The sequence below is a fragment of the Bufo bufo genome, chromosome 4 (assembly GCF_905171765.1).
Source record: "Bufo bufo chromosome 4, aBufBuf1.1, whole genome shotgun sequence".
NCBI lineage: Eukaryota > Metazoa > Chordata > Amphibia > Anura > Bufonidae > Bufo > Bufo bufo.
In genome coordinates this window covers 612224196-612234960 of record NC_053392.1, presented here as the reverse complement: position 1 = coordinate 612234960, position 10765 = coordinate 612224196, and the positions used below count along the sequence as shown (strand labels likewise).

General features: G+C 41.7%; 1 protein-coding gene across 1 annotated transcript; it reads right to left on the bottom strand.

The window, feature by feature from the left end:
• Positions 1–2540: 2540 nt before the first annotated feature.
• Positions 2541–4042, bottom strand: LOC120999717 (gastrula zinc finger protein XlCGF17.1-like). Its single transcript, XM_040430740.1, has one exon. The coding sequence runs from the start codon at positions 3557–3559 to the stop codon at positions 2621–2623; it is 939 nt and encodes a 312-aa protein (XP_040286674.1). The 5' UTR covers positions 3560–4042; the 3' UTR covers positions 2541–2620.
• Between the last annotated feature and the right edge of the window lie 6723 nt (positions 4043–10765).

Genomic DNA, 10765 nt, shown 5'->3' with positions numbered 1-10765 from the left:
CACAAGTGGATTACTGGGTGAGCATTGTTGTTTCCTGCACACACATTCTGTTATGGATGACTTTCGATGGAGTAAAAGATGAGGAGAAATAGATGGAGCAGTAGAAGCATTAGCTGATGATGTTGACAATGAAGAGGGCCACAACACTGTACCACTTGTGGAGGTGGCCTGGCTACTAGAATGATGACAGGAATAAGGTGGACAGTCTTGTTCACATTGCTGGCCAGTTCAATTTTTCGATGTGAACAGGTGATTCCACCTCATGTGCAGAAGGAAAACTGTAGTTTCTACATTTGTACTTGTCTGTGAAGGTTCTCATTTATCCAGGTCATGGTATATCTGTAAAGAATAAATGAAGGCAACTGGACTTACTGTAGATTTCTTGAAAACGTTTCACTCGTTCTTCCAACGAGCTTTCTCAATTCTGAGTACATTTTCTACTTGAACAGATATCTTCTTTTCTGCCTGCAGAGCTTGCACACTGTGATGGTTTTGCCAGCTGGCCCCCTAGAGAAAAATTCCCACATGGGAGTTACCCACACAGAGCCACCACCAGCGACAGTCACAATATTACTGCCGCCTCCATTACAACCACCCAAGTTGGCCCTCGGTCTCACAGCTTTTGAGACTGCTCCAAGAGCAGCAGCACCTCCTCCCGAGCTGACCACTGTAAATGCAGATCTTTGGTCACCTCAATCCCCCAAAAAGTTTAATAAAAAGTGATCAAAAGGCCACATGTGCCCGAAAATGGTACCAATAAAAACTACAGCTCGCCCCACAAATATCATGCACTCAAACAGCTCTGTAGACTGAAATATAAAAAGTTATAGTTGTTAGTAAATGACGAAGCAAATCATTTTTTTTAAAGGATTTATTTTTTTAATGTAGTAAGACATAAAAACTAAACACCTTTGGTGTCGGCATAATCATACCAATAAATAAACCTGTAGTCATGTCATTTCTAGTGCACAATCAATGCCATAAACACAAAAATATAGCATTTTCTTTTTCAATTTCAATCCCTCCTTCCCCCCCAAAAAGAGTATATTTTCCAAAACATGGAACTCGGCTTGGTGATTAAAGAGTTAGCCATACACTGCAATACTGGAGGTAGCTGAGAACTGTTGTCGGCTATTTCTGGCACGCCCCGACCCATTCTGCAGCCATTTTGGGGGCCCTGCAGTGTATGAGGCTCCCGTTCTCTTGATCAATGGGGACCCCAACTGATGTACTAGTTACCCCCTATGTTCTGGATATGTTCCTACTATGATGCATACATAGGAGGGGCATTTATTATTTGTATCACACCACATTTTGGGGTAAAGGGGTTTTGCGGCCGAATTTGCAACTTTTCCGAGGGGGCGGGGAAGAGGACCGGCCGGTCTGCCTCATTCACCATTTACCACGCCAGTTTATGGCATCGAAAATTATCTTAACCTACACCAGCAAGGGATCTGCCGTAGTTTAAAGCATGTGACACGGCCAGCAGCACCAAGCCCCAAAGCTATGTAGAGGCCTGCGCCTCTACATAACTTTAGCACATCCAGCGCAGGGGGATCAAGACCAGTCTTAATAAATGACCGCCAAAATGTCTACTGTTGGTCTATGAGTGTGACTAATCAACTGACCGTGTCATCAACAAGGATCCTTTAGAAATAAGATGCAGCTGGTACAGATGAGTTGATGATCAGAGGACGTGTGACTCGTATTATTTGTTATTTTGCATAGTATAGTATAGTGTATAAGGTTTGTGTAATATAGTGTTATGCATACATCAGAAAATCCACAAGAAATCTGCACCAAAAACCGCACATAAGTCCGCCCTATTTATCGCAGGTTTGGTGCATTCTTTGTGCAGTTTGGAATGCAGTTTTTGGTGCGGAGTCTCCATCAGAGTCTAGGGGGAAAAACCACTCTACAGAAGGTGCGGAATGGCACAAAAAATTAACATGCTGCAGGTTTAAAAATCCGCTCAACAAGTCAATTTCCGCTCCTAAGAAAAAAACAAAGCAACCATGAGATTGGTCAAATCTCCTTCACTTTGCTGGTACTGCATTACACTGCGGTTTTTCTGCACGAAATCCAAGCAAAGATATGCACATAATCCGTATCGTGTGCAGCCCCCGTTAGGCAGCTGTTCCCACAATGACGCCAAACGAGCGAGTTTTCCGTGCAGGTGCAATGCATGAATCCTGACCCATTCATTTCTATAGGTCTGTGTACATGAGCGTTGTTTTTCACACATCATCTCTGCGATACCTGAAAATCGCAGCATGTTCTATATTCAGCATTTTTTTCATGCAGCCCTAGCCCCGTAGAAGTGAAGGGGGCTTCCGTGAAAAACGCATTGCATCCGGATGCAATGCATTTTTCACTGATGATTGCTAGGAGATATAGATTATTATTCTTCAGGGGGTTTTTTTATGTGCGTAAAAAACGCATTAAAAACTGATCCGCGTGAAATAAAACTGAAAACACTCAACACAATCATAGACAAAACTGACTGAATGTGCGGTCAAAACCATCAGTTTTTTCCTGAACAGATCCGGATACAATCCAGATCATGCGTGGGAAAGGGACCTGAATCTCCACACCTGCCACATTTCTTACAATCTGAACATTACAATGGTTTCTCACCTTTGTGAGTTTTCTGATGTCTATCAAGACCGGATTTTTTACTAAAACATTTCCCACATTCTGAACATAGAAATGGCTTCTCTCCTGTGTGAGTTCTCCGATGATGAAGCAGAGCTGATTTATGGGTAAAACATGTTCCACAATCTGAGCATGAAAACGGCTTCTCTCCCGTGTGAATTCTTAGATGTTCCACAAGATTTGATTTCTGGCTAAAACTTTTCCCACATTCAGGACATAAAAATGGGTTATCTCCTGTGTGAGTTCTCTGATGTCTATCAAGATCTGACTTTTGAATGAAACATTTTCCACATTCTGAGCATGAAAATGGCTTCTCCTTTGTGTGAGTTTTCTGATGTCTATGAAGATATAATTTTTGACTAAAACACTTCCCACACTCTGAACATATAAACGGCTTCACTCCTGTGTGAACTCTTAGATGTTCCACAAGAGATGATTTCCGACTAAAACACTTCTCACATTCAGAACATGAAAATGGCTTCTCCCCTGTGTGAGTTCTCTGATGTCGAACAAGATATAATTTTAGACTAAAACATTTGCCACATTCTGAGCATGAAAACGGTTTCTCCCCTGTGTGAGTTCTCTGGTGTATATCAAAATACAGTTTTTGACTAAAACATTTCCCACATTCTGAGCATGAAAATGGCTTCTCTCCTGTGTGAATTCTTAGATGTTCCACAAGAGATGATTTCCGACTAAAACACTTCTCACATTCAGAACACGAAAATGGTTTATCCCCTGTGTGAGTTCTCTGATGCCTATCAAGATCTGATTTTTGACTAAAACATTTTCCATACTGTGAAATCTGATGATCGTGAAGAGCTATGTTATCTGCAAAACATGCTCCACATTCTGAGCATAGAAATGTCTTCTCTCTTTTGTGAGTTCGCTGATGATGCATCATAGCTGATTTATGGCTAAAACGTGTTCCACATTCAGAACATGAAAATGGCTTCTCTCTTGTGTGGACTCGTAGATGTTCCACAAGATGCGAGTTCTGACTAAAACATTTCCCACATTCTGAGCATGAATATGGCTTTTCCCCTGTGTGAGTTCTCTGATGTCTATCAAAATCAGATTTTTGAATAAAACTTTTCCCACATTCTGAACATAGAAAAGGTTTCTCTCCAGTGTGAGTTCTATGATGTCTATCGAAATCTGCTTTCCGACTAAAACATTTCCCACATTCCGAACATGAATACGGTTTCTCTCCTGTGTGAATTATCTGATGTCCAAGTAGATTGAATTTCCTTGTAAATGATTTTCCACATTCTGAGCATGAAAATGACCCTTTATCTCTGTGATTTCTCTCATGCAAAGAAAGATTAGATTTCTTTTTAAACTGTTTCCCATATGAAAATATTTCCTCCCATTTATGTCCAGTTATTTGTTTGCCAATCAGTGATTGATTAGATGAAGGTTTAGTGTGAGCAGTTGTATCAGTGGATAGATCTCCGCTATAAAGGACTGAGGGTACATTAGGAGTAATTGAATTAGCTTGTGTGTTATTGTTATCTTCTGCTTCATGATAAGGAGATAAATGGAGATGTTGATGGGAGTCGCTCATCCCGTCTTCACCTGGAAAAAAAACAAAAATTCCTATTTTTCCCAGATAACCTAATACACCTTTTTTTTATTAAGCATTGAAGCTTTATTGAGACAATATCAAGCCAGGAAACAGAGGATGTAGGAAATGTAAGAAAACCAGATATTGTACAATTTCAGTAATTAAATCATATATACTGGTAAAAAAAAATAAAAGGAAGAAAGACCATAGAAAACACCATGGGGGGGGGGGGGGGTCAATTTTTCCAAGACCCATTTTGGGCAAAATTTAAGAATTATGGTTGGTTTTATGCTAGCGGACTTTGCACTTAGACCAGTGTATGAAGCGCTAGTCTTAGTATTTTTTTCCCATACTGTTCATGAGATCTTTCTCTGTAGAAGTCCCAGAAAATAAACCCTTATAGAGATAGAGATTCTATCCAGACCATACAACAGTTTAAAGTTTAAAAACATTCAAGAAAGTCCACAAAAATTGTACAGTATATAATAGATAGGAGTGGGAGCAAATGCTGCATGGTAGCCTGAATACAGAGAGAGACCAATTATCAAACCTATTCTTACAGCCGGGGGTGGATTTTAGAGTCTAGGCTGCTTAAAATTGGTGGACATCCCTCCCAGGGGTGGGCTGACCATTGACACTACAAGGAAAAAACCCAATGGGCCCTTTAGATTGTGATATCAAGCACCACCAGCAGTTTACTCTTTGTCAATATTAGTTTTCCTGGTGTTCTCTCTTCATGTTCCACTAGTGTCATCCGATGGGAAACGTTTCAATGTAAATTGAATTTGAATAATTAAAATTTCTGCTCTTTCTTAGCTGAATAGTCAAGTGGGCGGTCCTATCAATGATTGACATACATACTTATACAGGGGAGGCTGCCCTCCCACTTGGCCGCTGAGCTCAGAAAGAGCAGAGATTTTAATTAATAAACTAAAGGTTATGATGAATCCCACTTCATGGTGACAGGTTCCCTTTAATTTAACTTTAAATTACGTTTTTGAGGACACATTCCCTTTAACCCTTTAAGAACATATGACGTAGCTGTATGTCATGGGTCCGATCCCTAAACATGGCGCCCCCTCGCGCGTGCAGCGGGCGCCTTACCGCGGGGTCTCTGCTATATTAAATAGCGGAGACCCGCTGCACATGTATGCGATCAGTCATAAGGCTGATCGCATACATCTTACCTTTCAGATGCCGCTGTCAAATGTGACCACCGCATCTGCGCAAACCGGAACTGGAAGTCGTGCACTTCCGGTCCGGTAACAGCGTTCCCCGGCTGAGATCGGGGGACTTGTTACCTTGTGCTAATTGACCAAAGCCTCAAGCAGGCTTCAGAGTCAATTAGATGTATATATCAATACAGGCCACTAGGTGGCAGCCTTGTATTGATATAGTGCAAATTAAGTCTTCAATGATGGCTATTTAGCCATCACTGAATACTATGGGCAATCAAATGATTGCCAGGTATTGTCACCCAAGGTGACTTAAAGTAAAAAAAAAAGTTTTTACAAATAAAAAACAAACAAAATAAAACCTAAAAGTTAAAATCACCCCCCTTTCCTTAAAATAAAAATACTTAACCAACAAAAAAAATAAACATCATGGGCATCGCCGCGTGCGAAAATGCCCATACTATTAAAATATAACAATATTAATGGCAAATGGCGTAGCGGGAAAAAAAATTAAAACTGCCAATTCGCCATTTTTTGTCACTTCAACTGCCCAATAATTTTTTTAGAAAAAGTGATCAAAAAGTCGCACACACTTAAAATTGGTATCAATGAAAAGAACAGATCGTCCCACAAAAAAATTGAGCCCTCACACAGCCCCGTACACATAGCTACAAAAAAGTTATAGGGGTTAGAATATGGTTATGAAAAAAAATAAAAAATTTCCTCAGTTTTAATTATTTTTTCAGTATTAAAAAGCAAGAAAAATTACACAAGTCTAGGTATCATTGGAACCGTACTGACCTGGAGAATGAAGATACCAGGTCAATTTTACCGCATAGTGTACAGTGTAAAAAAATAAAAGCCTTTATCAGAATTGCATTTTTTCCCAATTCTACCCCATTTGGAATATTTTTCCTGCTCCCTACTACATGGTATGCAACTGTAAATGGTGCCATTAGAAAGTACAACTTGTCCCGCAAAAAATAAGCCCTCATAAGGCTTTGTGAACGGAAAATTAAAAAAGTTAAGACTATGGGAAGACGGGGAGTGAAAAACGAAAACGCAAAAATGGAAAATCCCAGGGTCCTTAAGGGGTTAAATCTATGTCTAATGACAGAAAACAATAGAATAACTACAACATCCCGTGGTCATGGAGCTAATCACCAGCTCAGCACGCAACCTGCAACATGTAGGATACACGATGGGGAGTTTAAAAATACGTATAAAAGACGACATCTCTCTGACGTCCTAAATATGGAAGGAGAAAAATGTCTGCACATTTTACACAAATTCATGATGAGGACATTTTGTCTTTCTCCATTAAGGGTACTGAAAGAATGAGCTCCTCGACATGTGAAGGGTCTACAGACAAAAATTAATTATGAGAAATTCTGGATGATCGTTTTAACTATTCCCAATCCACATGGTCTCAATCGAAGATCTATCCAAAATTATCTATTGACACCTTTTTATTCCTTACCGATACACTATAGAGGTCATAAACTAAAGACCATTGTCTCACATGCCAGTCTTAGTAGAAACCACCCGGGTGCACACATATTCTGTTGTCTGGGCACCAGAGCTAAAATCTACATGTGTATGTCTAACGTCCCATTTGGACTACATAATTATTGTATCCATAGAGTGCAGACTTGCTTTCAGTTTATTGTTTGTAGAGGTCACGTGACCGCTCGGGACGGTACTTGTATATGTTTATACACAATATGTGTGCTCTTTGGGTGGTACCTTATGTCTACCACAAGGTGAATCAAGGGGACTCTCAATACTGTTCTCTCCTCTACAGTCATGGAAGGTCTTCTCTTACCTGGTGATGTGAGGGACTGGTGATTCTCCATCAGGACGTCCTTGTACAGATCCTTGTGTTCTTCTAAATACTCCCACTCCTCCAAGGAGATATAGACAGCGACATCCTGACACCTTATAGGAACCTGACAACACAAGGATACAGTCATTACCAGACCCCTCCCTTGGCGTTATTGTATAATGTCCCAGCATTCCCAGCAGCGCTCACCTCTCCGCTCAGCAGCTCAGTGATCCTGGTGGTAAGTTCTAGGATCTTCTGCTCATGTATCAGGGAATGAGGTGGAGGCTCGGTGATGGGGCTCTGGGTCCTGCTCCATCCTCCTGACACACGGGGTGTCACACACTCACCAGACGACTTCTTCACTACTGTGTAATCCTGTGTATGGGGAGACGCCGATCACTACAGAGATTCTAAGAATCCTTCACCTTTCCAGACATTTTCCTGTTTTATTACTAGAGATAAGATGTCATGTGAAACTCTCACCTCTCCAGTTATCAAGGAGATGATCTCCAGGGTGAGGTCTAATATCCTCGCAGCCATGTCCTCTCTGTCTTTGTCAGCCAGGTAAGGAATATGATGTTAACCCTCCGTCAACCTTACTGGAAGCGACACGCACACCTATAAAGCCTAGAGGCTGTAGGACCTTTGATGACATCACATTCATGTGATCAGTTACATGTTAGTATCTATAGGACCTTTGATGATGTCACAGTCACGTGATCATTTACATGCTAGTAGCTGTAGGACCTTTGATGATGTCACAGTCACGTGATCATTTACATGCTAGTGGCTGTAGGACCTTTCATGATGTCACAGTCATGTGATCAGCTACATCACACACGACCATTATAGGACTGTGCTTTATGTGTGTATTCAGGTGAAGAGAAAAAAGTGAAGGTTTACACATGGGACTGTATGGTAAAGAGGGAGAAGGGATGGATTTCGAGGAAAGTGTTTTACTTGGGACAACTGGAGGGGGCTGAAGTTTTTTTTTTTTCATGGGACTGTATGTCGGAGGGAGTGAGGCTTTTACACTCCCTTTTTAGTGAGCCCGATCATTTGGTTCATCTCAGTAACAAGATCCGGCTCTTCCCGGTCTCAAACATCTATTTATTTAATAGGCGTCTCTCCCATTTTAACTCTTTAAGGATGTGGTCTAGTTTGGTACTTAAAACTCAGCGTCTCCCTTTCCCACCCCCATCATCTGTCTCTATTGCTGCAGACCTCCCAAGTGTCCCTCTTTTTGACCGAAGTCCCTATGTCCCTCTTTTTGATCTGAGGTATAGATTTGCATTATTACATTTGCAATATTTACCCAGAAAGTGTTTGTCTGGTTCCTCTTTGTATATTATTTAATTATTTGTTGCAGCTGGGATTTTAGAAATTTCTATATACAGATTATTTTTGTGCCATTTTGTAAGAAAAAACTATTGAGGCGCATAGATATGCAGGAAAAATTGATCTTTCACAGAATGAACCATAAGTGTCCCTCCTTGACCGTCCAAAAAGTTGGGAGGTATGTTGCTGTGTTCTTGGATTATGCTTACTTTGAAAGATTAGGAATGTTTGCAAACATCCCAACCCTCCTGGATTCGGCGGGACGTCCCAGATTTCGCTGGCTGTCCTGCGGTCCCAGAACGGCTGAGTAGTGATGGCCTTGCGGTTCACCCGGCGGTCGGTTCGCGCCGAACTTTGCTCGTTCGCGATTCGCTGAACGTGCGAACATATGGCGATATTCGCGCCCGCCATATTCTTTTACATTGTGAAGAACTTTGACCCATGACACATCCATCAGGTGGTACAGGACAGCCAATTGAGACGTTTCAGCACATGGACACAACCCCTACCTTATAAATAGACCCGATCTGGCCGCCATTTTATATTCAGTCTTATGTCAGTGTAGGGAGAGGTTGCTGTGTGGAGCAGGGACAGATTGTAAGAGACACCAAATGCTAGCTAATAGGGCCACAAAAGTCCTTTTAAGGACTGGTATAGGTGTGCTATCGATAGGTGTGCAGTACAGAGGGGTGTGATGCACTTATAATTTACTTTCTAACATAGAAAGTATATTATAGTGGATTTGTATTGTGCAGCAGTTGTGAGCGGTTCTGCTGCGATACCGCAGCTACACAGAGGGACAAACGCAATTAGAAAAAATAATTATAACTGGTGTGATATACCAGTCGCCCCCCCAAAAAAAACTGATAGAAGCGGGGTGTTATATACCAATATACTTTCTATATAGTGCATTTGGGTACTGCAGCATTTGTTTGCGGTTCTGCTGCGTTCCCTCTGCTACACACAGTGACAAACAGTATTGGAAAAAATAATTCTAACTGGTGTGCGCCTGTGCGTACGCGAAAATTATATTGCCGATATTTCGCATTAAAAAAAATAATGAATGGAGATCGCAAATTCTAATAATCCATCTGGTATGTCACTGTCCATGTTGTGGGACTATTTGTGCACTTCTAGTAATTATTTCTTGGCTGCAAATATGAGCTGAAGGTTTTTCAGGTTCGCCTGCCATTAAAATTAATGGGACCCGCCGCGAACTTGCGGTTCGCGAACATTTGATCGCAGGAGCGCGTTCGCGAACCGCCCCGGCAGAGGTTCGTCCATCACTACGGCTGAGGTATGTCCCGCCCTCAGCTGACTGTAATGGTGAAGCAGGAAGCCCCCCGCTCCCCCGCTCCATCATTCAGCTCAGCGGCCAGTGCTCCCCAACAGGAACGATACTGTCACACATCGTGCTGCTGGACTGTGTAGGATGGTTAGAGGTTTCAAATACTATCACAGAACAAAAGTTACCCCTCATTAAAATATACCTTTTATTAAATTCTTTCTAAAATAAACCATAAATCACCACATCAATAGCACTATACTTACACTCTTAATTCTGGCACTTGTCATACTCTATATATGTTATTTAGATAAATAAAGTCACGGTGTAGCCAGAACATATGTCCGGCCTTTCTTTACTCGCGGTTGTACTAATCAAGTTTCAGGCTTTTTGAAGAAAAGTGGGGTCCATGGTCAAGTCAGGTCTCCTTTCCCTGCTTCCCTGCTTGTCCCTTCACTACCCCTACCTACCGAAAGGGGCGACCCCACTTCTCGGTGGCTAAGCCCTCAATGCCCCTCTCTCTAGCCCTATCAATTGTGCCTAACCTTACTTGGATCCCCAACTTAGATAGAAGTCTCGACGCGTTTCTCCAGGGACCTTGAATTAGCTAGGCTAAACGGACAATACTGTGCCAAAATCCACTGGCCACCTCAGATGGAAAATGGTGTGCCTTTTCGATAGGTCATTTTATAACGATATTAGGAGTGCCTGGAAGTGGAGGGCAGCAACATAAGCCACAGAAGGGGACCCAGGAGTCAAAACACCACCATCAGAGGGGTTCTTATCTCAATTAAATGGACAAAATGTGGTATCCAGGATGTCTCCATATCAACATTCATTAGTGACTCAGGATCATCCCTTCTAGATCACTCTAGTGGGTAATTTCCTACCCGATGTCCCCAACCCTCTCATTTATGGAT

Bases quoted from the DNA above. Each gene is read 5' to 3' on its own strand.
- LOC120999717 (XM_040430740.1), bottom strand. From the start codon at position 3,559: ATGATGCATCATCAGCGAACTCACAAAAGAGAGAAGACATTTCTATGC.